At 44.2% G+C, this 27,440-nt stretch overlaps 1 protein-coding gene across 6 annotated transcripts in view; it reads left to right on the top strand.

Annotated features, from left to right (window-relative positions):
* SHROOM2 (shroom family member 2) overlaps positions 1 to 27,440 on the top strand; it is a 982,778-nt gene that overhangs the window by 817,256 nt on the left and 138,082 nt on the right. For 5 of the 6 annotated variants that reach the window (XM_069639118.1, XM_069639117.1, XM_069639119.1 and 2 more), the window contains one exon: positions 7,957 to 8,715. The exons of the other annotated variant lie outside the window; for it this stretch is intronic. In XM_069639118.1, the coding sequence (XP_069495219.1) occupies positions 7,957 to 8,715 (759 nt within the window). The remainder of the gene's footprint in view (positions 1 to 7,956; positions 8,716 to 27,440) is intronic. 6 annotated transcript variants of the gene reach the window in all.

Here is a 27,440-nt window from a genome sequence, read left to right as displayed (position 1 = left end):
GCTGAGGCAGAGGCAGACCAGAATGCTGGGTCGAAAGCAGAAGAAGAACGCTGTCTGATGCTGACGCGAGATATGTAGGCCGGTGGCTTGGCAGAGTAAGCACCGTGGGAAGCGTTGTCTGGCAGAGGCCCGACCGAGAAGTAGACGGGCTCTGTGCCCGACAAGCAGATTAAAGGTCCACCACAGCACCAACAAGGGAACAGGAGACGTCAAAGCAGACCAGTGAGTTTGCCTCAAGCTAAAGGTGACCCTGGGGCGCTCCGAATAGAACATTTATCAAAAACCAATACTTTTGAATACCGAACAGATAAAGCAATACAAGGGCATAATTCACTTTACCTGGGACACCAATTGGGGGAAACCTATAACCCGCATTGTCAACAGCCCAAGAGGCTGTAAAGAAGCAGAAAAAAGTCATCAAGGGCACAACTCCCCTTATCTGGGACACCAACTGGGGGAGAATTGTAACCCGCATTACCATAAAAAACGGCAGACATTGTTAACACCTCCCCACAAAGGATACTGGTGTGGAGAATCTTGGAACAACTATTGCCACAAACCATGATTGTAGTTGTAGGAGTTTGCATCCTGAAAGGTGAGTAAACCAGGGGAGGGACCAATAGTAGTTAGTCCTGGCAGGCGAGTGAACCAGGAAAGATGATGTTGTTTTAGTGGCATTTAAAGAACAAGTATGACATTATCAGAAACAGTTGCTGTGCTATTTCAACAAAAGTAGTCATTTGAAGGAGAAAGGTGATTTGCTGACAATTGCTTTGATTTATGAACTTGTGTTTTTGAGAGAAAGACATTCCTGCTTTCCCTAGAGAGATATTGGGAAAGACCAATTGTTTTGAAGTTGTGGAACCAGTGTTTATGAAAGAGACATTTAGTTTAACAAGCGGAAGGTCGCCTTTGAAGGAAAAGATCTTGTGTGTTGAACCAGATAGAACTTTATTGAACTTCTCCAAAGGTATTCCTGTATTGATTATGAGAAAGGGAATCCAACCCTGGTCACAAGGAGTACTTTTTAAAGCTTATAAGGTTTAACGTTCTGAATTGAAGATAGCCAAATGTTCCTTGTATTATTTTGTTGTATGTATTCGTGTGAGGGTCAGAGACCTTTGGACACTAGCTCATCTTTCTTTAGTTGGTTTGCTAGGTAGGGACTTGTTAGGATAGGGAAAGATAGGCATTCATCCCACCCTTTAAATTTAATAAAATGGCAAACCTTGTGAAAATGTTACCTTTGTTTCTATCTTGCATTTTTGACTCCTCACATAGGGTCAATCTAGGTTAGTTTCAGACAGAGGACAGACTTTTGATTTTGAACTTCATTCCTGACAATAGGCACCATATTTTACCTGTGTTGGATAGGGAAACCCTTAAGATAGGCAAAGGTAGGCATTTACTGTATATAATCTAAATATTGGTCAGTGCTCCATTGCTTCCTAGCTGGGTTTGAGCTTTATAAATGCTATACTTCTACCAGTCATTCCACTGGCTCCCTGGGTAAGATAAAATGAACATCAGCAAAGGGCCCTCTTTGTTAGTCCCATGCTATATTTGCAAAGTGTCTGGGGTCATGATTTCATCCTCCACTTTTTCCAGAGATGTTTGTGTCAGTTTTACTCATCTCATAAACATGATGCCTAGACCATGTCTTCTCAGCATGCACATTCTCTGTCAATTCAATCAAACCCCTTTTTCGTGACCACAACATTGAGGTTCTATGGATTTGCATTCATGGCCTCTAGTATCAGCACAACATTCTGAGTTTTAAGTAGTGTTTGTGAGAGATTAAACCTATCTTGATCACCTCTGTCCTATGATTTCAAGAAATCGAGAAACTCCCAATATCATAACCATAAATGGTGTCTAGGGACCAAGCCTGCAGTCCATATTGTTTACCTTGATGACCATTGCGTCTTTAGTGGCCATGGGCATGTCGCCTTCCCTGCATCATTGTCTTTGTTCCTACTCCACTATCTAGTGCAGCATCACCTATCACCATAATGGGTAAATGCTTTGCATACAACTTCCATGGATTGAACTGATTGATCAATTACTTCCAACATTCTGGGAACTATCTCCCTAACCCCGCATGCCTACCACAAAAGCTCCTTCGAATAGAAAAGACACCTCCAAATTTCATTTAGAAAGGGACGCTGTGCAGAACTGCCCTTCACAAATTAGCTGCAGAATTTGCACGTATGCCCTATACACAGTCTACAAACCCCTTTGACACAATCTGAGAATCAGAGCAACATTTATTAAACCTATTCCATTGATACAAGAGGATTGACCAAACCTTACAAAAGGGCGACATATGGATTGCGATAAAATCTCTCTCATGCAGCCAGATCACATCGCAGGAACAGGTAGAAGCTTCATGCCTGCCTTGTATTAAACGGAGGAGAAATGCAATCCAAGATGGTGTCCAGGTTTTTTATTCCTTCAATTATGCCAGTGATGATACACGCAGAAATCACCAGAGCTTGAGTACCCATTCCAGATAGAAGGGGGAAGCGAAAGAAGAGAGAAGAGGGAGGAGGGGTGAGACCAATCTCCTACATAAGACATCTTGGGAGATGGAGTGAGAGTTAGTGCATAGGAGCCACCTGGAAGGGACTGTGAGACTGCTGAAGCTAGCAACGATCCTGACCCTGACTCCGTCTCTCACTTTTCACATTGTTCTGAATGGGCTTGTAAAAGCATGGAGTCTGCAGAGTCTCTATATGAATCCTGAATTTGCGATTAGACTTGAGGGAGCCTTCAAACTGTTGAGTCTAACTTCGAACTCTAATAAATCTTTTACAAATCTAGTAAAAAGGTAAACACTATGTCTTATTTATTCACTCTGTGATTTTTCACATCGATAAATCCTGACTCGTCATATCCCCCATCTTCAATACTAAGTCGTTGATAGCAAAGATTTTTGCAACTTTGCCCCCATAGTTTCTATGGACCCCAATCTTGTTGCATTGTTTTTGATCCTGTTTAGACTTTTTGAGGTGAAATAAAACCATCTTCATTTCCCCCAGCGTTTTGCTAATTTATTATGGGGCAACTGATCAGTCCTTCAGACTATGAGTACTGGGAAACTGTTTCCCCTTTTTGTCTTTTACTTTTGTAACTTTTTACCATTGCACCCAGCATCTTACAATGCATTGCAATTGGGATACTTTGAATCACCATATCTTTTTACACTTGGGATTTGTGGTTACTTTTTTATGTGCCTAAAGACAAGCAGATGGCAACAGATATATTCTTTTTGACCAATTTTGCAATATTTCTAGTGTGCACATTTGCGTTTACTGCGTATGGCTAATAAACGTGGCTAGTGCCCTAAAATGGTTACGCCATGATTTTCGTTTGTTCTTTGGCCATACTCTTGTTTGGCCTTCGTCCTGGCTTGCCAGGTCTGGAAATCCCATAGAGGGTCATGCACTTGCCTGGGAAAGCTGCAAAAATCTGCGGGTTAGTGGGGTGTGTGTGTGTCCCATGAAGTGGGTGGGACTTTCTGGTACCACTCTACATCTGTGGTCCCAGAAAGTCTGGGTGTGGGGCATGAGTGAAACCAATAGTTGTCCCCTATTGGAAAACTACTGGCTGTTTGGCAGATCCTTACCATTGGTGGGGTTGGACCTGCTTACAGGTTGGATTTTGAAAAAAAAGGAGACTCCTGCAGCCATTTCTTCAGATCAGCATTGGAGCCAAGAATAACAGCTGACTGAAGATCCGAAGAGACCGGGCATCCTTTCCTGTCTCTGGCCCGGTGAAACCCTGTTGGGCTGCCTGATCTGCGATGGCCCCGTTCAGTGCTTCAGCAGTGCAACCAGTCTCGCCATGTTCTTTAGGATTCAGCCGTCCTGAGCCTTCAGAAGTGTCCCTGGACCACGCGATGGACTATCCAGCTCTCCAGTGGGCTTCCTTGCTATAACCATCGCCGTTCTGTTTTTCTAGCCGGAACGTTGATGGTCTCCAGATTGTGGTATAATTCGCCTTTCAGCCAAATATAATTTTCCCAGCCTCAAGAGATCCTGTCGAAGAAGGACTTATACAACCACGATTGGAAGGGCGCCTGCTGCTGTGTGTGCGTGGTGGCCATCGCTGGAACTTTCCTTCCCCCATCCTGTGACATGTCCTGAAGTGATTATTGCATTTCTCCATTGCTAAGGGTTGCACTCTGCTCCTCGACCCGACTGGACAAATCCTTGCACCTGCTGCTCCAGGGCACCTCTCACGGAAACCAATGGTGGGAAATGCAACCTCCACGGACCTCCAGTCGACCCATCAAGATTGGTCTCACCCTGACCTCTATAGGAAAACATTCAGATCAAGTCTTTGTATCCTTTCAAATCCCACAGCCTTTTGGTCATCGAACATGGGTAGTGCCGTACTTACCTTGTAACTTTGTTGTATCTCTTCTTTTGAACAATCACCAACACAAGTAAATTACCTTCTACAGATATCTTCTTGGGAGAATCATTATGGTTCTTGTGACTTTTCGGCACAAGGCCCCATTCTTCTGGCCTGCTAACATCACGGAATATCACTTGTGACTTGATTCCGTCTTTACTGCATCACTTTGCTTACCTCCTTTGTTGATGTAAGTCATTGAATGCATTTTAAGAACCTATGTTGACTGTGTTTGTTTGTTATTGAGTGCTGAGCGATATTATCACCTGTTTGTTTCATGTAGTTGTGTGTTTAAGGCCTGAAATAAATAACTGTATTTTTATACATTTCTCTCTAAATCAAATTGTTTTGTGCTTCACTGTGTGGACTCCACATTGTGTGCCACAAACCCCACTCACACTGTTCTGAGAATAGTCTTGACTGCTCTCCACGTTTACCTTCAATGGGTTTTGGATAACCGCTGAGTTCCCTGTTCACTATAACTAGGGGGACCACTTAAAATCTGTCCACCATGCCAGATTCCAGGAATCCATCTCAGCAGTGGTCAGTTATCTTTGTTGAGGGGTATGTTGACAGCTTTTATTTGTGAACATCATGTAGATCCTAGATTCGTATTTATTGAATTGGAAAAGCGCTTTCGCCAATGTGCTATATATATAAAAATACGGTACAATAATTAAGGATGCCAAAAATAGAAAATATCCAACATGGAGATAAGTGAAGAAGATAGAAAGTTGGCTTTTAAGATGGAGCAGAAACTAGAGAGTGTAGAAGAACGACTTATAGCAAGAGGCAGGGAATTAGAGTACATAGAAGCCATTAATGCAAAAGAAAACAAGACTGTGCACACAGAAACTTAGGAACTGTCAGAAGAAAGGGATTTGGAGCGTAAGGAACGAGAGTGAACATAGAGACCAGAGAAGCAAGATAATGGGGAGCCAGGCCTTTGAGACATGTAAAGACAATGCATAGGAAGTGGAAGAGAAGCCAAGATTCGAAGGAAAGCCAGAAAATTGAAAGGATAGAAGAAGAAATCTAGGTTCAGGGAGAGAGGAAAACATTATACAGATAGAGGAATTGAAGATGGAGCATAGTGGACAGGGTTGACAGGTGGGGAGACCAATGAGTAGTGCAGAACTGTAGTCTAGGTGGGATAAGCCAAGAGAGTAAATAAGAAGCTTGGTAACTGATAAGGTAAGAAAAAGACAAGCTTTGAGGATGTTGAAGATAACAGGAGTGTGCGATATTGGAAATCTGGGTATAGAAGGAATGAGTGTTGTCAAGAGACATCAAAATTACAGGCCGATGAGAAGAGAATACTAGGGGGGAGGGGGGGAATGGCAGAAGGGCATCATGGGGCATTAACAGGGGTGGTAGAAGGAAATAAGAGAATTTCAGTTTTTACAGGATTGAGATGAAGGAAGCGATAATGCATCCAAGACTGTACAGAGAGGAGACAGGCAGTGATAGTTGAATGAATAGTGTCAGAGAAGGATGAGAATGATAATAGGATTTGAAAATCACTCCATAAAAATTACATTAAAGCCATTGAGAGGTGATTATGTCAGTAAGGGAGGCAGTTTAGAGGGAGAAGAGAAGATGACCGAGAACAGAACCGTGAGCAGGGGGAGAGTATCTGAGAGCTTCCCGGCTCAAGAAACAGAGCAGCGATTTGAGTGGTAGGATTAGAACAAAGTCGGTACTGAACCAGAAAAACCCAAAGAAGCGAGAGAGGAAGGAAGTAGATTATGATCCATAGAGTCAAAGTTAGCAGAGAGATCAAGTAGAATCATGATAGAAGAAGGTTAGCATGATGAGCAGAATGTAGCGAGTTTGGGACACTGAGAAAGCAGCTTCATTGTAGTTGCAAGGACAACATCCAGACTGAAATGGAGAAAGTAGAGAATGATGATCAAGAAAGATAGAAACTTGAGTATAGGCTATACATTCTAGAATTTTTAGAAAGATAGAGAAGAAGAGAGATAGGATGGAAGTTAGCAGAATAAGTGGATAGAGAAAATTAAAAAAAAAACAAATAGGGTGGATCACAGTGTGTGTAAATGAGGGATGGAATCAAGCAGTGGAGAGGGGAATGAGATAGCCAAAACCTTAGGTATAAGAGAGGAAGGTATGGGATTGAGAGTAGCAGTGGGGTTCAGTGGAGAAAGAGAAGAGAGAGTAGAGTCTGTGGGTGGGGGAAATGTCTGGAGACCAGCTGGATTTGGATTCCTGGGCATAATGCCAATATAAAAGGACCTTAACTCGATGCTTCCCTCTACTTTTGCAGGGAAACCGTACTGTACCCACAGACCCAACTAGTCTGAGAAACCTCTCCAAAAGGTCTCCTTTGAATCTGAGAACTGTCCTTGACAATGTATAACATACAGTTGAAATCTCATCTCTGATGTATTTCAAAGTTATGTGTACTGTTGACTGTAATCATTTTGTTTCTTTGCGTAGAAAGTGAAAAAGTAACTTGCTGCTCTGGAAACATTTATATGAAAATAATGTTGGTATCCAAAGAAATCATTGAAAGTGATGAACATCAACCCACGCTATTTACTGGCTCTCTGCAGAATTCTATTACATTTTGAAACTCATCTTCGGCTAGTGCCGCTGATATAATGTTGCAGCCCTAGTAAGTTATTAGATGCCCATTTAACACTACAAACTTTGTTTTCTTTTTCTAGGTCTCATTCTGCCCGTTCTGTTACTACTCTCCCAGTTTCTATCCATCTACACCCCTTTTCTTATTCCTCCCTCGAGGTACCCAAGCATGCTGCAGAGGTAGAAAGGTGGCATGTTTTTGCTTTGGAAAGCACCAAAGATAGATAAATAGTGTAGTGAATATTCTTGCTAGGTTCCAGTGTTGGATATGATGGTTGTAGGTCAAAGGATCTACAACCAAAGGGTCGAATGGTCAAAGGATCGACACCAAAGGACCGAAAACCAAAGGATCAAATTTTCTTTTTTTTTTGTGGGGGGGGGGGGTCCCCCTACCCCTGTTTTTGTGGTAAAAAAACTTTTTTTTTCCACTAAACGAAAACCCCAAAAAGAATATATAATTAAAAATGTTTTCGATCCTTTGGTTTTCGATCCTTTGGTGTCGATCCTTTGACCATTTGATCCTTTGTATTCGATCCTTTGACCGGACCCCGGATTTGACAATCCTTAGAGTGTGTCCTAATTTTCTATGTCTCTTATGTTTGATTTATTTGCAGCAAGTAGTTAACCTTTCTAGAATTAGAATCTCTGTTCCTAACTCTAGAGATGGCAACTATAAAAACAGCTGTAGGCTGTCCACACCTATCAGATGACACACATGATGTATCCCAACAGTGAGTTTGACAAACCATCACATAATCCATCACATAATAATGGGATATGTATTAACATGATTTTGTGTGTGTGTCTCTCAGAACAGGTATTTGGAAATGTAAAGTCCATCGTCTAACATCCAAAGTCAATGCATACACTGGTGACGAAAGTGACGAAAAGTTAAACACTGATCACTTGTTTTCTTTTGCTTCCCTCTAGTCAGATCAGTCTTGGGCCGAAAGAAGACGGTCTAGAAAAAAAAGTGCTTGCTGTAAATCCGACCGCTAGGCAGAGACGAAGGCTGTCCAACAGATCTTACGCAAGAGAAAATACAGGTCTGCCGCAGGAAAACCGGGGTCGGTCTGGGACATTGCCAAGTGATTACCGTTACTCTCCAGATAGCCAGACTCAGGAAAGCAATAATATCTCATTTTCTGATTCTGGACCACAGATAGGATTTGAGACCTGCAATCAACCCCAGGGTCGGAGAGTTGAGGATGGTCCACAGACAGACAACACAGTGCTGAACAAGAAACGTGGACCTGCCCCTCAGAGACCACCTCCACCCAAGTTTGATGCTAGCAACAAATATAGCCGTCACAGCGGATCCACCTCATCTCTTGCCACCTCTTCAGAGTCTCTACTGACAGTACCCAGAAAGACCACTCCATCCTATTCTCCAAGTGCTGCTGATGTAGGCATCATTCACTCATCCCACCCACAGATCCCTGCAGATTTCCCTGAAATACATATGAGCCGTCAGGCTCAGGTGCAGGAGCCACTCCAAATCTCACCCTCAAAGAATGACAACCTGTCTTTAGTGAAAGCACACCTGAAATCCGAATCGGCACCATCTTCAAAGCACCGCTACCTGCATAAACCAAGAATGGAAACATCAAGGTCCCCTTCACCGCAGTTTGCTCCACAGAAGCTTACTGATAAGCCTCCTGTACCTGTACAGGATGAAATCCCAACCAGGTAATTGAGTGAACTATAGTTTAACTTGATATGTTGAACTGGAGGAATTTTAATGAAGTGCGACCATATCTGTAATGGTTTGTATTTCTTTATTTGCATTATACTATGGTGTTGAACTCAGAACCTGCATCAGATCACGTTTATTATAAAGGGTAAAAAAACATTGAGGTGATCACATTCGCAGAGAGTTTTATTTGGGATCAGGAATGTGGTGTGGGTGTGCGGTATCTGGTTGGAGTCCTACTATTTAACAGTGGTATGAAGCGTCATAACATTTCACAAGTGAATCACATGCAAGGAGAATTTCTTCTATCAGTAACCACCTTTCCTGAACATAGGCCTGTAATTGTATTGGCCCTGCTTTTTGGAACTTGGCAGCTTGTTAGTAATCGTGGGTCTCTTGCCATGGCTAAGAGTGGCATCTTTGATTAATGAGACTGAAAATGGTGACTATTTAATTCTCTTTTTGATTGGACCTTAGCAGATGTTATGAAAAGTGTGCCTCTCCACATCCCCCTATCTTACCATGATGTTTGCCGCCTACTTTTCTTTTTCCTGCGGCTGTCTGAAATAATTATTTAGTGTTTTGTGCGGTATAGTTCATTGCCATGGTGTGGTGGTAGAACAGTATTTTGGTCTTTGGCATAAGAAGAATGATTTAGTTGTGCACCGTATTCCAATCTGCAGGCGAGGCAGCCTGCCAAATTACTGATGTTTTGTCAAAAAGGTGCTATACAATCCAATGAAACAATGGCTTTTGTCAGCTTCTTTTGGTGATGAGCAATCTCTGCCTATTGAGCTGATGGCAACGCCAAGCTCTAACACGTGGCTTTCAAGAGAATTACTGGTCTTTCCCTAAATCTGTTGCAAGGTTGAATTATTCCAGTGAGTCCTCTGTAGTCTCCATACTGTGGTTTGGTTGGTGTGTTTTAGGTCTTCTGGCCTGATTTGGTACCTTTGGTACCTTTGGTTTGTAGAGCTTGTATCGATCTGTAGAAATCACCCTTCCACAGAAAATGTCATGCACCCCAGGAGCTCCTTTAAAAAAATGCAAAATGTAGTTTGGTCCATAGTGGAACTGTTAGGGAGAATTCTCTGTTTAGGCTGAATTTCCCTACCTAGTGAGTCCCCCAGCAGCTTTGCTGGATTTCTGGGGTTTAATTTTTTTCTCCTGCCAAGAGTGAGACTCTTTTACCCTCACTCTTGGACATGTTGAAGTGTGTTTTCTTGGTTAAACCTTGTGTTGAATGGGCTATGGGGTCTCTTACTCCATAGGGCCTCATGTATTTTTGTGATGTGGGTCACACAGCACCCTCTGTGCCGTGACCCAGGGGTGTCCTAGGGACTCCCCAACATAGACTCCATACCCTGGGACTGACTACTGTCTCCCAGGGCATGTAAAGTCACCAAAGACTTTGCTAGTCTTGAATCCTGAACAGAACCAGTACAAACCATCATATTGTGGACGTACTGGCTGGGGCAATTCGATTGCCCCAGGGTCTGTTAGTCGAGGGGGCACGTCTCCGTCCCCCCTGATCGAGTTTTGGCTGGTGGCAGTGGAAACTACTTTTTATATTCGACCGCGAATATTTCCCTATGGGATTTCCCATTGTTTTAGGCTAACACATTTAATTATTTATTTACGGTAGCCTTAAACATACCGCCGGTTTATATATTTATTTTTATAACTCCGGTTGGGACTTTTTGCCAAAACTTGATTCTAAAATGGCGTTGGTGTTCGCCTCTGTAACTCTGACCCAAAGTGGAGCCCTTTGTTCCACTTTTGGCGGGCTTCTCCACAGAAGCCCTCCAAAGTGGTGCCACTCTGTCTGGGGTACTTAGGAGGGGTGGAGGGGGATTTAGGCACCCTGGACTGAGTTACCTTGGTAACTCAAGTCGCACTCCGTCCTGATTGGCCCAAGTGGTGAGCCGCCCGGCTCACCACTTAGCATGTTTGAGTGACAGCTAGGCTGGGTGAATGGGGGTTTGCTGCATAAAAGCAGGGCTTTGGGGACTGGGACTTCAGAAGTCGCCACAGGACCAAGAATCCGACGAGGGAAGAGCTGAGCCGACCTGCTTCGACGACACCACCCGGTGGAGCCCTGCTGAACCGTCTCACCACTTTTTCCCGACGACCGAGGAGAACTCTTAACGGAGTGGCTCCTTCCCTTGACTGGTGGGGACAACCAGTTTTCGCCTTCTTTCCGTCCTTTTGAGGTATCTCGTGGCCGCCTTGCCTGTGCCAAGCACCCCGGCATCCGGAATACCACACTTTACCCCCATACCGCGAAAGTCGGTACCAACCCTTTAACCGGAGGACTCCGCGGCTGGTTTCTTCCCGGGCAGTGCTACGACCTTTCTCTTCTGCTCTTCAGCGAGATATTCTTCTCCCCTGACCGACGTCGAGCCTTGCTGTCGCTGCCTGGAACAACTGCCCCCGCTGGAGGATCCTTTCCGCTTAAGGTACTGTGTTCCGCCTGGCTTCCCTTGCTACCGACTGTACGGGGTAGATTTAGTCCCCGGCTTTCGAACCTGGGAGTGCCTGGGACACTTTGGCTAAACTTTCTGAGCCACTCTAAACTCTTTTTGACTCTTTGCAAGACTTTGAATCTCTAACTAACAGTGTGATCTTGGGCACATTTTCGCTCCGGCTACTCTAAGAGTGGGCCCTGCCTAGTGACTTTTGCTCACCTGTGACTTTATTCTTCTTTAAGCCTATTGCAAGTGTTCTGGACCTTAGAGTGGTGTGTCTAACCTATTTCTGCTTTTTCTCTCCCTTTCTTGGAAACTACTAGAGTGTCATCTAACGTTAAGCACTCACCTCTGTTTTAATTAAGTGGTGTTAACCTAGAGTTGTCTAGATAGGAGAAAGGATTGAATTTACTTTCAGTATAACTGTGTTGAAGTGCTTTTACTATATTTTTGCTAGAGTGTTTTTAACTTATGTGTATTTTAAATAAATAACTATATACTTTTGAAACCAAGCTCTGGTCAGTGGTTGCTTGTGCTATTGTGTTTTGGTACATATTGTGTATACTTTACATACTGCCTAACTCTTCTTGAGAGAAGTCTGACTGCTCAGCCACAGCTACCAGGTAAATCTGGGTGGTACAGACTGCTACCAAAGGGGTTTACTGCTCTACCTGTAGTCTTAAATCTTTTGCAGTGTTCCCCAAGGGAACTGCACAGGTTTCTGCCTAACACTGGTGTACAGCGGTGGGATTTGTATTGAGTATACATTTTATTGTGCTTTAGATACCTTAGTGCAACTAACCACAAAGCTTAGCACTGAAAAAGTAAAACCTCTAACATGTCAGTTATAGAAAGCTATAGTCAAGAGTCCCTTGCAGCCAAAACTGCTGATTGTTTAAGAGTGCTCTGTAAACATAAGGATCTCCTGACTAAGGGCAAGAAAATGGAGCTGATTGAAAGATTGTTAGCTAACCAAAGTCTGGGTGATGGTTCAGAGGAGCCTACCACTCCAGCAACTGTAGATGACAGTATTGAAGTTAACATGGAGCAAAATGTTGATGTTTCTGAGGAAGAGTCAGAAGAGGAGGGTGAGGCTGTTGTAACTGTCCCCCCTAGGCCTCTGCCTGCTCTACCTGCTGTGCCTACTGGACCTTTACCAGGTCCCACATTTAGTCCTCAGTACTTTGAACTGGAGAAAATGAAGCTAGAATTGGAGTATAAGAAACTTAATGCTCAAACTGACAAAGAACTAAGGCTAAGGGAAATGGAGCTCAAGTATGACTTAGAAATGAAGAAATTATCTGTTGAGAATGTTTCTCTCTCTGGCTCCTCTAGAAGTTCCAGTCCTAAAAGACCCCGGATGCCTAAAGAATTGGTTGGTATGTATGAGCCTAAGTTGGATGTGTTGGATTGGTTGTCTCTGTTTGAATATAATCATGGGCTCCAGAACATCACAGGAAATGACTTACTCACCTGGTTGTTCTCTAGGCTTCCCCCTGTTGCAACTGATGTAGTAATGGAGATGGGGGAGGAGGATAGGAAGGACTATGAATGTGTGAAACTAGCTTTGATAGCTAGGTTTGGGAAGACCCCTTCCCAGTATCTTAAGAGGTTTAGGAGCCTCAAAAAGCATGATGGTACCCCTTGGGCTACCTGGGTGAGTGAATGTTTGAAAAACTTAGAGGGATGGATTAAGGGTTACAAGGTGAACACTTATGAAGGTATGAAGAATTTGTTTATGTTGGAGACTATTTATGATGCCTGCTCTCCTGAGCTCAGACAACACTTGGCTGATTCCAAGGAATTAGATTCCCGGAAACTAGCTAAGGCTGCTGACTTGTGGGTTGCCAACAGGGCCACTCACAAGGATTCTGGGGTAACTCAGAAGAAGGATGGGGAGAAACAGCCTAAAAAAGACTCCAAAGAGAATTCTAATAATTCCTATCCCAAAGAGGGCCCCAAACCACAAAATAACCAGGGTAAGCCACATGGGAAACCTAGTCAGGCTACTGTACCTTCTGGCCACAAGCCAGAAGGAGGTCAGAACAAGCCACCCTTCCAGAGAGCATTTGGACAATGCTATGTCTGTCAGGGTACTGACCATATCAAAGGAGATCCCAAGTGCAAGGGTAAACCTGCAGGGATCAGCACAGTCTCCTTAGCCTTCACTCCTGAGGATGAAGTACAGATGGCTAGTGCCCACTTTGAACTCTTTGCTGAAGAACCCTTGGGTCTTCAAGCAACTGTAAACTTAGAGCCTATGGGTCTGGTTAGTCCCCAGAATAGGGTTGTGTATAACTCCCTACCTGTTAACTCTAAGGTGTATTATGTGGACAGTGTTCTTGTCAATGGCCAGGATACTCCTGCCAGGAGAGACACTGGGGCCAGCAGAACAGTAGTGGATGAAAGCTTCTTTCAACCTGAGGATGTGGCCAAAGCACCCAAAGGTCCCACTAAAATGTCTGGAGGCCCTGTCCAAATGGTTCCTATTCTACCAGCCCTCATTCAGTGTAACAACATGACAGTGAGGATCCCTGTCAGTGTTCAGACTGAGGTACCTGGGAAGGTCCTGTTGGGGAATGACCTAAGAACTCTAGGAGTAGTGTCACATACCCCCAGGCCTCCCAGTATGGAGAAGCAGAACTTAACCAAATTGGCTAGACAGGCTACCTTGAAGGACCCTTCTAAGCCTGTGGGACCCTCTACTGAGAACCCCACTACAAGCCCTGGTGTTAGTAAGTTGACCTCTAACCCAGGCACATTTCAGGATAGTATGCTAGGAACATGGGAGCCCCAACCAAGCTCCACCCTTGTTCCCCTAGTTTCCGAGTCTCTGACCCCCCCTGCTTCTGAGGAAGAGGTGGATAGACCAACTAGGCCCCTATCTGGACCTGAGAGAACTGGTAATTCTCAGTGCTGGTGGAAAACCAGAAAAGAAAAGTCTAAGGCCAAAAACCTTCGGACTGTTGGATCTTCTACTGAAGACCCCAACTCCAATCCTAATATTAGGGGGGAAACTCCTAAAATAGGTAAAGGTAGATCTAAGAGGAAGGGGAAGCAGGTACATTGCCTAACCCCAACCCCTCCAACCAAGAGGCCTAAGACCCAACCTGCTCCCACAAGAGAGGTGGTGAGGAACCTTGGAGGCCCCTCTAGATCTAAGGGAATCCTTTATAAGGACCCCTTCAAAAAGCCTAACATAGGTTCAGAAGTTGTACCAACTTCTGAGGGACTGGTCAACCAGATCCCCTATAACAAAAAGACTGATGTTCCTCAAAGGGTCTGTAGGTCCGTTAGCTTACAAAAGAAAACCTTTGAGTTCACCATTGAGCACAGGTCAGGGTGTCACCATCAAAATGCTGATGGACTCTCTAGGATGTATATCATCGACTAGAGGTATGAGGTTCATCCAGGAGTGGATTAAATCCTCCTGTCCCTTAGTCTGGGGGGGGCGAGTGTTAGGGAGAATTCTCTGTTTAGGCTGAATTTCCCTACCTAGTGAGTCCCCCAGCAGCTTTGCTGGATTTCTGGGGTTTAATTTTTTTCTCCTGCCAAGAGTGAGACTCTTTTACCCTCACTCTTGGACATGTTGAAGTGTGTTTTCTTGGTTAAACCTTGTGTTGAATGGGCTATGGGGTCTCTTACTCCATAGGGCCTCATGTATTTTTGTGATGTGGGTCACACAGCACCCTCTGTGCCGTGACCCAGGGGTGTCCTAGGGACTCCCCAACATAGACTCCATACCCTGGGACTGACTACTGTCTCCCAGGGCATGTAAAGTCACCAAAGACTTTGCTAGTCTTGAATCCTGAACAGAACCAGTACAAACCATCATATTGTGGACGTACTGGCTGGGGCAATTCGATTGCCCCAGGGTCTGTTAGTCGAGGGGGCACGTCTCCGTCCCCCCTGATCGAGTTTTGGCTGGTGGCAGTGGAAACTACTTTTTATATTCGACCGCGAATATTTCCCTATGGGATTTCCCATTGTTTTAGGCTAACACATTTAATTATTTATTTACGGTAGCCTTAAACATACCGCCGGTTTATATATTTATTTTTATAACTCCGGTTGGGACTTTTTGCCAAAACTTGATTCTAAAATGGCGTTGGTGTTCGCCTCTGTAACTCTGACCCAAAGTGGAGCCCTTTGTTCCACTTTTGGCGGGCTTCTCCACAGAAGCCCTCCAAAGTGGTGCCACTCTGTCTGGGGTACTTAGGAGGGGTGGAGGGGGATTTAGGCACCCTGGACTGAGTTACCTTGGTAACTCAAGTCGCACTCCGTCCTGATTGGCCCAAGTGGTGAGCCGCCCGGCTCACCACTTAGCATGTTTGAGTGACAGCTAGGCTGGGTGAATGGGGGTTTGCTGCATAAAAGCAGGGCTTTGGGGACTGGGACTTCAGAAGTCGCCACAGGACCAAGAATCCGACGAGGGAAGAGCTGAGCCGACCTGCTTCGACGACACCACCCGGTGGAGCCCTGCTGAACCGTCTCACCACTTTTTCCCGACGACCGAGGAGAACTCTTAACGGAGTGGCTCCTTCCCTTGACTGGTGGGGACAACCAGTTTTCGCCTTCTTTCCGTCCTTTTGAGGTATCTCGTGGCCGCCTTGCCTGTGCCAAGCACCCCGGCATCCGGAATACCACACTTTACCCCCATACCGCGAAAGTCGGTACCAACCCTTTAACCGGAGGACTCCGCGGCTGGTTTCTTCCCGGGCAGTGCTACGACCTTTCTCTTCTGCTCTTCAGCGAGATATTCTTCTCCCCTGACCGACGTCGAGCCTTGCTGTCGCTGCCTGGAACAACTGCCCCCGCTGGAGGATCCTTTCCGCTTAAGGTACTGTGTTCCGCCTGGCTTCCCTTGCTACCGACTGTACGGGGTAGATTTAGTCCCCGGCTTTCGAACCTGGGAGTGCCTGGGACACTTTGGCTAAACTTTCTGAGCCACTCTAAACTCTTTTTGACTCTTTGCAAGACTTTGAATCTCTAACTAACAGTGTGATCTTGGGCACATTTTCGCTCCGGCTACTCTAAGAGTGGGCCCTGCCTAGTGACTTTTGCTCACCTGTGACTTTATTCTTCTTTAAGCCTATTGCAAGTGTTCTGGACCTTAGAGTGGTGTGTCTAACCTATTTCTGCTTTTTCTCTCCCTTTCTTGGAAACTACTAGAGTGTCATCTAACGTTAAGCACTCACCTCTGTTTTAATTAAGTGGTGTTAACCTAGAGTTGTCTAGATAGGAGAAAGGATTGAATTTACTTTCAGTATAACTGTGTTGAAGTGCTTTTACTATATTTTTGCTAGAGTGTTTTTAACTTATGTGTATTTTAAATAAATAACTATATACTTTTGAAACCAAGCTCTGGTCAGTGGTTGCTTGTGCTATTGTGTTTTGGTACATATTGTGTATACTTTACATACTGCCTAACTCTTCTTGAGAGAAGTCTGACTGCTCAGCCACAGCTACCAGGTAAATCTGGGTGGTACAGACTGCTACCAAAGGGGTTTACTGCTCTACCTGTAGTCTTAAATCTTTTGCAGTGTTCCCCAAGGGAACTGCACAGGTTTCTGCCTAACAGGAACATATGGCTCCCAATGCTAAAGTTGAATCTAGGTGTGCTCATTTGAATTGCTAAAGTTGAATCTAGGTGTGCTCATTTGAATAAGCGCCACTCTGGCTCCCAATGCTAAAGTTGCATTTAGGTGTGCTCTGTTTATGCTTTTGTATTAGCCCAAACTAATGTTCCTTAAGCCTCAGCCGATTTTGCACCTACTCCATGCATCTTAGCCTAGTCTAACCCAGCACTATATTTGTGATTAGCGCCCAACTGCTATCAATGTTAACTGCTGACTGTATGTTGATTATCTATTTAGCCCTACCTGCTAAATTTCGATTCTAGATTGCAGTATATTTGTGCCTTGTAAACTACCCAGTATCAGCAAGCTCACGCTAAAGTTGCCCATTATCATAACAGAATGCAGACACTGCTAACTTTAACTATGTTCCCATTCTGCATTATACCATCTGACACCCCTTGCACCAGAGGTCATTACATTAAATTTGATGAAGGGTTAGGCAGACTGAGATGTCCCCATCACTACCCTATACCTTGCCCTACACCTTTCCTTCCCACACTATCCCCGTTTCCCACACTAACCACAACCAAACTACATCCAGGCTCCACTATGTGCACTACACATAAGTTGCCCCCTCTGCCTATAGCCTCAACCGCCTCCCCTCCTGACAACTCTAAGCGTAACGAGAGACTAACCAGCAGACTACTGTCCAGCAAGCACTCAGCATTAGAATATTCCCATAAGATCATACGCGCAGTTCGCCCAGGATCCACTGACAATCGCATCCGCCAAAAGAAAAGGTGCACAGCCCCTCTGAACAACCTAAGGGACACTAGCCCCAGTCCACCAACAAAGGACCTACAATCACAGCCCACTAAGGGAGCATTACTGAATGTCAGGTCATTGGTAGCACATGCAACTGAGATTGCCGACATGATTATGAACAATAACCTTGACTTCCTTGTAATGACAGAAACCTGGCTGCATGAGGCAGCAGGCCCTTCTATTGCCCTAGCTGTCCCAGATAATTACTCCATTCTCCGTGCAGACAGACCCACGGCTCGCGGAGGAGGAATCGCCATTATCTTTAAAGACACTCTCAACATAAGACTAGCCATCCCTACGCCATTGGCATCATGTGAACTCCTCTGTTAAGTTCCAAACCTCACCCAACAGCACTATCACACTACATATCATTTACAGGCCTCCAGGACCTTCAGGGTCCTTTGAAGAAGATATCACAGCCCTAGCAGCCGACACCACCAAACCCACGGCGCAAAATATCATTTTAGGAGATTTCAACCTCGGTTATAAGGACACCAGCGACCCACACGCCATCTTTCTAGCCTCTGCACTACTAGAACAAGGCTATACTCAAATTAGCACCAAACCCACACACGAAAAAGGAAGGATACTTGACTGGGTTGTGGTTCTAAATTGCACCATCACCCCACTCGATCCGACTCCACTAGTATGGTCAGACTACCACCATATCACCTTTGAATTGCATATCAACAACTTGGAGAAAAAAAAGCCCATTATTGCTCCCCCCTGCCTCACAAGGAATAAACGTAACATCACAGCAGATGCTCTAGTTCCCTTGGTAGCCCCCCTACTCAATGCCCTACCGGACACAAATGATCCTAACACTCTAACATCTACAATGATATTGCCCTGCTAAAACTACGTAAAAGCAAACCCATAGCCCATTTTAACTCGTGGTTCACTCCAGGGCTAAAAACACTCTGCACTGAAAAAAGAAAATGGGAATCACGTTGGAAATCATCCCCTACTCCTGAAAACAAAACTAACCTGGCCACTATCACTGCCACTTATAAAAATAAGATAATCCAGGCCAAAAAAGAAACCTATAATGACAGAATAGCCCAAGCCAGCTCCAGTACTAAAGAATTATTCAACATTCTAAGAGAACTAGAGAACCCCAACCCACCGCCAGATACATGCACTAAGGATAAAGCCTGGTGTAGCAGCATTCAAAATGCCCTCTCCAATAAAATCAAAGGACTGCAGACCAAAATAGCTGACAAAAGATCCCAACTAACAGTCACTACACCAGCTCCTACCCCTACCCCTCACATTAACTCAGGTTTCACATTCAAAAACGTCACCATTCCTGAAGTCCACAAAATCATTGCGTCTCTTAAACCATCTAACTGCAAGGGCGACAGTTGCCCAGCCCAGATTATAAAAGATGCAGCTAGAGATCTTGCCCCTTTCATTACTAAACTTGTAAACCCCTCCTTCTCTAATAATTCCTTCCCAAGTAACCTCAAACAGTCCTGGGTTCTACCACTATTAAAAAAACAGACCCTTGACCCGGCTATACCCATTAACTATAGACCAATTACGACAGTCCCCTTTCTATTGAAAATTTTGGACAGGATAGCCTACTTGCAAATACAAGATTATCTTGAAGCTCACAAATTACTCGGCACCCATCAATCTGGCTTCAGACCTCAGCATGGAACAGAAACCGCACTTGTTGACCTCAAAAGCCAGATCGATGAACTGAAAGACAAAGGAAAGATGGCCATCCTACTTCTACTCGACCTCTCAGCGGCTTTTGATCTGGTGGATCACTCAATACTTTGTAACCACCTATCCTCAGCGGCCCATTTCTCCAGCTCTGCAGTTGCCTGGATCCAATCTTTCCTCGCCAACAGAACTATGCGAGTGTTCTCACCTTCAGCAGCTGCTGACCCCATCCCCATCACCTGCGGAGTCACTCAAGGATCCTGCGTCTCGCCCACTTTGTACAACATTTTTACAAAGCCACTATTTGACAGATTGGACTGTCTGGGTGTCACCTACACAAATTATGCGGATGACACCCAGATACTCCTACCCCTCTCGGGAAACTATGATATAGACGTTGCACGGATCAACAAAGTCTACATCATCATTCAGGCATGGATGGCCACACATGGCCTCTGCCTGAATGATGATAAGACTGAATTACTCCTAGTCGGATCATCTAACAACCTTCTCAAACTAAGTCCTCACTACACAAATATCGTCATCGATGGGAACAGTATACCCATTGTCAAACATGTAAAAACTTTAGGTTTCTACCTCGATGCCCAGTCTAACTTAACTAAGCAGATTAACATGACCTCATCGGCCACTGCCTACACCGGCAAGTTGATCAGAGCCTGTAGACCTTTACTATCCCCCACTAGCTGCCTTACTCTGGCAAGAGCGCTCATACAATCCAAATTGGATTATTGCAACAGTCTTTATCTAGGAGCAAACAAAACTATCTTAAATAAACTACAGATCATGCAAAATAACGCGCTCCGAGCCGCCCTGAATATTCCCAAAAGAGAGCATATATCAGAAACTAGAAAGCACCACAAGTGGCTCTCTATACAGGACAAAATTGCCCTAAAAACTATCTGCCTCACTCACAAAGCGCTTAACCACCAAGCCCCCCCCCCTACCTTACAGATAAGTTCACATGGAAGGTATCCAACAGAATCACCAGATCTTCCATCATACCATGTCTGGTGGTGCCCAGATACAATCTAAATAGAGCCGGAGGTTCTAGCTTCCCAGTATTAGCCGCCCAGCTTTGGAACACTCTCCCTCAGAATATTCAAACCATTCAAACCTTTAACAATTTCAGAAGCCATGCTATCACTTGGATACTAAACAAAACATAAAACAACAACTCTTGATACCACTAACCTTTAGGTGATCGGCACATACTACTGCTATGACCCAATGTATAATATGTATAATGTTTAATATGTATATATGTACCATTGTAACTTTACCTTGAATGTTCAAACTGTATTCATGCATATAACTGTCGATTCTATGCCTTGTAACCACTACTATCCTATAGCGCCCAATTACCTCCGGGTCAGGTGCGCGATATAAATAAAATAAACAAACATTGATCTGAATCCTGCCCTTAGTCTTTGGTCACAAGCTGGACCTTTTCATGAGCAGGGCTCATGGAGCCCCGGTAGCATTGACAAACAAGTCTACGTTGGCCGAGTGTTGTTCAAGTATGACACTTTTAAGTTTGTTGGCCAAAATGAATGAACTATATGATACATTAGCTGGCTTGACAGATACATGCCTAAGGTATATTTTGTAATGAGGGGTTGACGCCTGCTTGCCTCAGGGTGGAAAGCAAGGTAGTCTTGGCAAGAAGTTTCTTCAAGCAGGTGAGAAATAGTGTAGTGCTTGTGTGGGGTTCAGTAAATAAGCATGGTGTGTGTCCAGGCAGCAAGGTGGGCTGTTAAGCTAGATCGGGTGCTGTTTTTCTTTTTTCTTTTTTTACAGAAACTAATAGTCCTGAACTACTTAAGTGCTATTGATGATTATTTTACATAGAAAATCATTAAAAGTTTCACCCACTCCTGCACTTCTAAAATCATTCCTGGTGTCATTTTGTGATTTAAAGTGCTGTTTATTTGCAAAACAAAGTTAATTGAAGTATTTTAAAAGTAGGCCTACATGTGTTTCACACTTTAGGGCACTTTATCAAGGTCATAATTTGAGTAAAAGAACAAATAATGAAAATCCATATTAGCATGTTGTGACAAATCCCAAGATGTTGTTGCTTCTCACTGAGGAGGAACCACTTCTGATGAGGCCATGGAGGTAAAGCTGTTTCCCAATAGTCCACCCTGCGGGATGTTACTCAGCGGAAGGATCTCGTGGGGACAAGGAAGGACATCTCAGGAGAACATGGTATGACACTCCTCCAACAACACCCTACACACCATAGACCCTAACACTTTACCTAGTACCCCATGTATCTTTGTAAGTCTGTCACTCTAAGAAGTACTGAGATGAAGAGCATAGACTACTCAATGGAAGTGTACCATGGAAGTACTGAGACAAGGATGGGGTGCGGAGCAATGAAGAGCCATGATGAAAACTTGATTGGGAATTCTAGTTGTCAGTAGCCATTCAGAATAGAGAGGAAGGAAGAACTTACACGTATGTCGAGCTCTCCGTGGAGGAACCATGAGTGAGGAAGTAGTTCAGTGGAGAACCAATCAGACCACTGATCAGGACGCGAACAAGGGAGCTGCGACGTCCCTATTTGGACCTACAAGGAAGTACCACACAAAAACCTGGCAAGCAAAAAGGTCCAGGCGTGCGAGGAGCCTGGATGGTGCATGCAAGTGCAGATGCACATGCCGAGAGAAGCTACATCCTGCGGGACCACCGCAGCTCGCCTGAGAACAAGAGAAACCCGGGGAAGATCGAAGCTGAAGCCCAGGCCTACCAGAGAATGCCAACAGGAACCTAAAAGGTCCCAGGGTTGCTGGGATGGTTGGTGAGGGTGTGAGGAATTCGTAGAGGACTCCAGACACATCAAGCAGGGGCGAGGAGGGAAACCCTGGGAAAACGGCACACTCACGGATCTGGGACGCTCTAAAGAAGAGCCATTAAAATCCTCTTCTTCGGGGCAGTTCCTGGAAGGAGAGTGACCCAGGTCTGCTTGAAGTGATCCATAGAGAAACTAGGGTCTGAGGCCTGTACCCACAAAAAAAGATCCATCCCAAGTTGTCTTCTTCATGGCAGTGCCTGACAGGAGAGTGAACTAGGTCTGCCAAAACTAAAGTAGAAGAGAAGCCAGGGGAAATGAGTCCTGCCACCTGCTGTTGTAGGCCTCGAAAACAAGTATAGGAGAAGTCTGGGGAAGGGAGTCATTCCACTTGGTGTTTGTGAATTGTGGTAAAGCAAGTGGAAGAAAGGCCAGGGGAAAGGGAGGCTTCCCCCAGGTTGTGTTGAACAGTAAAATCCAGATACCAGGAGAAGGGAGTCATTCTTCTGGTAACCGAAGCTGAAAAGACTTTCTGTTAGAAAGTGTTTAAAGAAGAGCAGTGCTTCTGCCAAAGAAAAATGTTTTGTATTGGAGGATACATTTGACCCAGGGGAAGGGATCATTCCCCCCAAGAAGAAACAAACATGGGGAAGTCGACTTTTATCCGCAGTCCAGAGGAAGGGAGTCATTCCTCTGGCCCAAGCAAATCTACTTTATCTTTAATTTAGTTTTGAGTGTATGGGACAGAAGTAGGCTTTTTGAGACACAACAGTGGACTATTTATTTACAAGGGCATTCTGACCAAACCATAGTATTTTAGTTGAGGCAGGGAAACCCCTCTTACCGATAGGAAAAGTTAGGTTTTCCCTTTATTTTCTTGACAAATAAGTCTATAACCAATGTGTGCAAAGCATACAGTAAAAGGAACGCATGATGTCTGGGACAATGTGTCCTTAAAACAAAGCCTAAAATCAATGTAGCAGTCACATTACAACTATTTGTGTGATATGTGAAACAATGAAACATAAATTGAGGCTTTTTAATTTAAATTAAAAAGAACTCCAATTCTGAGTGCTCGACTGAACATGAAGCCTGCTACCTGTGGTCTTACCCTTTGGTTATCAGTGCATAGGTATAAATGAACATAAACTAACATAACACAGCACCTCCTTTTCCGACCACAATGTATAACCAAGAACTTTGGTGTGCAGCCCCACTTCTGTTTTTGCAATACAGAAGAAGTAAAGATAGATAGCGGTGTGCGACTTTGTGTGTGGCAAAGGGCACCACAGCCACAGATATCAATGCCTTTTGCATTTGTCATTCTTTAAGAGTGCTTTTGGAATTATATCTTGTTGTGTAGAATGTATTCTAATTAAAGTGTGGTGCTGAAGAGCCAGTGCAGGCTTTGGTGACTTAAGGAACCCCCCCACTTTGGATTTCTGTGATATGAAGTCTGTAGGCTCAGTGTTCACATGTTTTGAAGATCAGGGACTTGTGCCAACAAATGTTTAAGTAGCACAGAGCTCTACTGATCTACAAAGTATCAATTTTCTAATACAGAGCTCCAGTCTAAGTTTTTGCCTAAGAAGCACCTGGCTCCCAAAGCAAACATTTTAGGAGGCAATTAAGCCTTAGGAGCCACATTTTTATAGTGATTACAAATTCAAAATCATCATGCAAGAATACAAGCAAGCTTTAAATGTGTCATGAAGTCACAACGAATTATAAAATATAGCCAGCATTCCTAGTAATTTCCACTTAAAGCTTAAAAATGTGTGCAAGTGTAAGTATTTGCACACTTTTTATAATAGACATTAAAATACTTCCACCTAGACATCTTTTTAATATGTCTCTTAATGTGTCTCTTTCTAAGTGGCTTGCAAATACAAACTTGCACACATTTTTAAGCTTTGTTTACTAAGATATGTGGGCATATTTAGATATTTAGATATGGACAACGGACTATCACTAGAACTGCAAGTCAACACAATCGCCAAAAAATGCTTCATCCTCCTATGACTTCTCAGAGGGTTACTCCACTACATCTCCTTCCCCCACAGAACCCTCTGTCATTTCCCTGATACTCACAAGAATTGACTATAACACCCTCTACATCGGAGTGGCAGAAAGACTCGCCAAGAAACTCCAAAGGGTGCAAAATACAGCAGCCATGATCCTGCTAAGATTAAACAGCACTGAAAAGCCTACACTGCTTACCAGTAAAAAAGTGCATCAAATTTAAAGCACTCTGCATCGCCCACAAAGCCTTCCAAAGACAAGGAGCGGAAATCCTCCAAGGCAAGATTAGCTGTTATCACCCAGGAAGGGAACTAAGATCTAGCAATGACCTTCAAATAGAGGCATAACACTACGAAAAAAGGAGTTTTGGCAGAACAGCATTCTCCCGTCTAATTTCTAACACCTGGAACAACATGCCCAAAGTAATTAGAACCACGGAAGACCACATCACCTTCAGGAAACTACTCAAAACCTGCCTATTCAGCAAACAATGACAACCTAGAAGGGGCACCAGCAACAACAACACCGCAGACAAACAACTAGAGAGGAGACGAGATGGGCCAAATAACCACAAAAAAGAACCTGGCTAGATACCGTCAAGCGGCATCTAAAGGGCTGCCCCAGAGAGATCGCAAAAAATTGACCGACTTTACTAACCCTTTTCCGTTCATGCTCCTCCTACATAACTGAAGCCTCTACACCAGATATTGGACTAGCCACACTCCACATAAACAAACGGTGAACCATTACTATGCCCACACCTAACCACACACATATCCCAAAATGGTCAACAATGCACCTACACACCAATATTACCTTGCAGCTATGACCATGCTTGACTCTGGATCCCTAATGGCACTAACTAACCAGTCCACACAACCAACCCATCATAACCACACAAAACCAATACAAAACACTACCACATACCCGAGGCACGGAATCTTACCTATATGGTTACAATGCACAAGGCCTCTCATAAACTACCACATGCAAAACTCTCACTGACTCGAGTTCCTCCTGGTTCTGAATCTCTCCTCTCACCCTTTTCCCCACTAACCTCCCCACCCCGCTCCCCCTCTTTTGAAGAGTCACACGAGCGCCTGGAGACGGCCCTTGGGTGGTAACGGTGTGCTGTACAAATCAACATAGCATAACATAGTCAAGGTGAATTTACATCTGGTTTTGATAGGCTATACCCTTATCAAAACGAGTAGTTGCAAATTCACCATAAGTAGATAAATATATCCCACACATCTAGTAATTACTTTACAAAGTCTTTTCACTAGGTCTACTAATAAGAACCATGCATAAATGTTCACTTGCACATATTTTTAAACTTTAATAAGTAATGATCTGTTTAGGTGCTTGTTTTGAATTTTCAATTTAATTTGAAATGGGCACTTGATCATCCAAAATGTTCCAAATTTGCCACGAGTACCCAAATATGTCCAACATGTCTAGTAATAACATTTCAAAGAGGACACATGTTTGCAAAGGAATGTTTGCACACATGTCATTGGTAATAGTCCTAGTAAAGATACTTCAGACCCCCATGGTAGACATTTTTACTATAACTTCTAATTTATTGAAATATAGTTGTGCGACATACGCCAAGCCTCAATAATTTAGCCACCTTTTTAGAAAAACATGTGCATTGGCCACTGTTTTAGGTGCAGTGTGGAGGGTGCTAATAGCATGCATCATGGTTGATTGGCCTCTAAATTGCCTTGATTATGTATGGTAATTCCATAACTTCAACTCTCCTCACCAGGCTCGTGACTTGATATAATCCTACCTTGTGACAAGTGTATTTGTGAATAATTACATTCCCACCTCACCCTCTCACAGCTTCTCCTCAGACTCTTCTGCCTGTAGGACATATAACGAGGACCATCAGCCCATCCCACTTCCTGAGAACACCCATATCAACAGCTGGGCCTGTTATACCCTATCGCGCCAGGAGAGTGGGTGGTTGTCCGGTGATGAGGGAGAAGCCATGAAGTAATGGGAATTATTGTAAATAATCAAGGCATTACTCCCCCCTCACCCCACCCTGCTGCCAGGCGCACCCCCTTCTGAACTAATTGCAGACGGAAGACCTGCTAAAGAGGTAAACTGCAGGCACAGAAAGACAAAACCACAACCCATCTCAAACCAAGTTTACTATATTTAAAACCAGACCACTGATTATGTTGCTATTTTGTACAGAAACTTTGTAGTGTTCAGTAAATGTCGCAACCTTGCAAATATACCAAAACAGGAGCCCATTGCTTCTGCCCAAGAATCCGGAACCTTCCTAGTTGGTCTGCCCTAGAACATCGGGGGGGGAGAGGAACAAGTGTACGTCAATAAGCCTGTGATATTGCCAAGCAGATCTGCCAGTTTAGTCCCCTTCTCACATTTTCCAAAGGTTGCAAACAGAATTTTGTATTAGCTAAAGGAAACCGTTTTCTCTAGATAGATAAAAATGATCCTCTGCCCATCAAGCAGAGCCAGATTCCGATCTTCTAAACCCCAACAAGACCTCATAGCTGGGAGGACCATATTCTCCGTTGTGGGCAATATTAGACCTGGTCTAAGAACCAATAAATCATGCAGGACTTGAGATATGGGGACCTGTGGCATAAGGCCCCTAAATGCTGCAATCCTCTAAAGCATGTTACTCCTCTTTTCTTGTTTGTGTCTGCCTTCCTGTTCCAGCTGTACAGGTGATGCCTGGCAGCTGTCGTTTCACACCCTAACACGGCTGTAGCTGTGATTGGTCATGTTGGACAACAATTGCACTAGCTGCTCGATGTTGAGCGTCAGCTGATTGCAATCCTTGTCTTTTATCAGCCTGTACATTTTCTGTAGGTTATTCAGCAGGGCTTGTGCAATGTACACCTGATGCATCCCAGTTCTGAATGTCATTTTACAGCTTGCATAACCTTTTTTTCAGTGCTCCATTGACCTTAAGGTCTGTGGAGTCTCTTGGCGCCATTTCAGTGCAGGGATCAGCTGCTAGCCTTCACGGTTGGTTAGGAAACGTTGTGTTGACCTTCACGTTCTCTGATAGGTCTAACTGACTTGCCTTCACTGGATATATCTTTGACAAGAATCTTGGCACCCTCACCTTTTCCGGGTCTTGCTTCTACATCATGGTCCCCTTGTCAATGGTGTCAATAATGGAAATTTGACCATCACCACACCCACCAGTTCTTTGAGCTCAGCCTTGAACTTTGGTAGCTCAGGAGAGGCATCCCTTGGCATTTTTGAAGCCCTCTGGTCGTGCTTTGAATGCCAATAGTCCTGATGGGTACATTTTCCCCCATGATTATTAAGCAATCGGGGACCTGGGTGTC

The sequence above is a fragment of the Ambystoma mexicanum genome, chromosome 7q (genome assembly GCF_040938575.1).
Source record: "Ambystoma mexicanum isolate Mex_15411 chromosome 7q, UKY_AmexF1_1, whole genome shotgun sequence".
Taxonomy (NCBI): domain Eukaryota; kingdom Metazoa; phylum Chordata; class Amphibia; order Caudata; family Ambystomatidae; genus Ambystoma; species Ambystoma mexicanum.
Note: the sequence above shows the minus strand (reverse complement) of the source record. Positions and strands in the feature narration are given on the sequence as shown.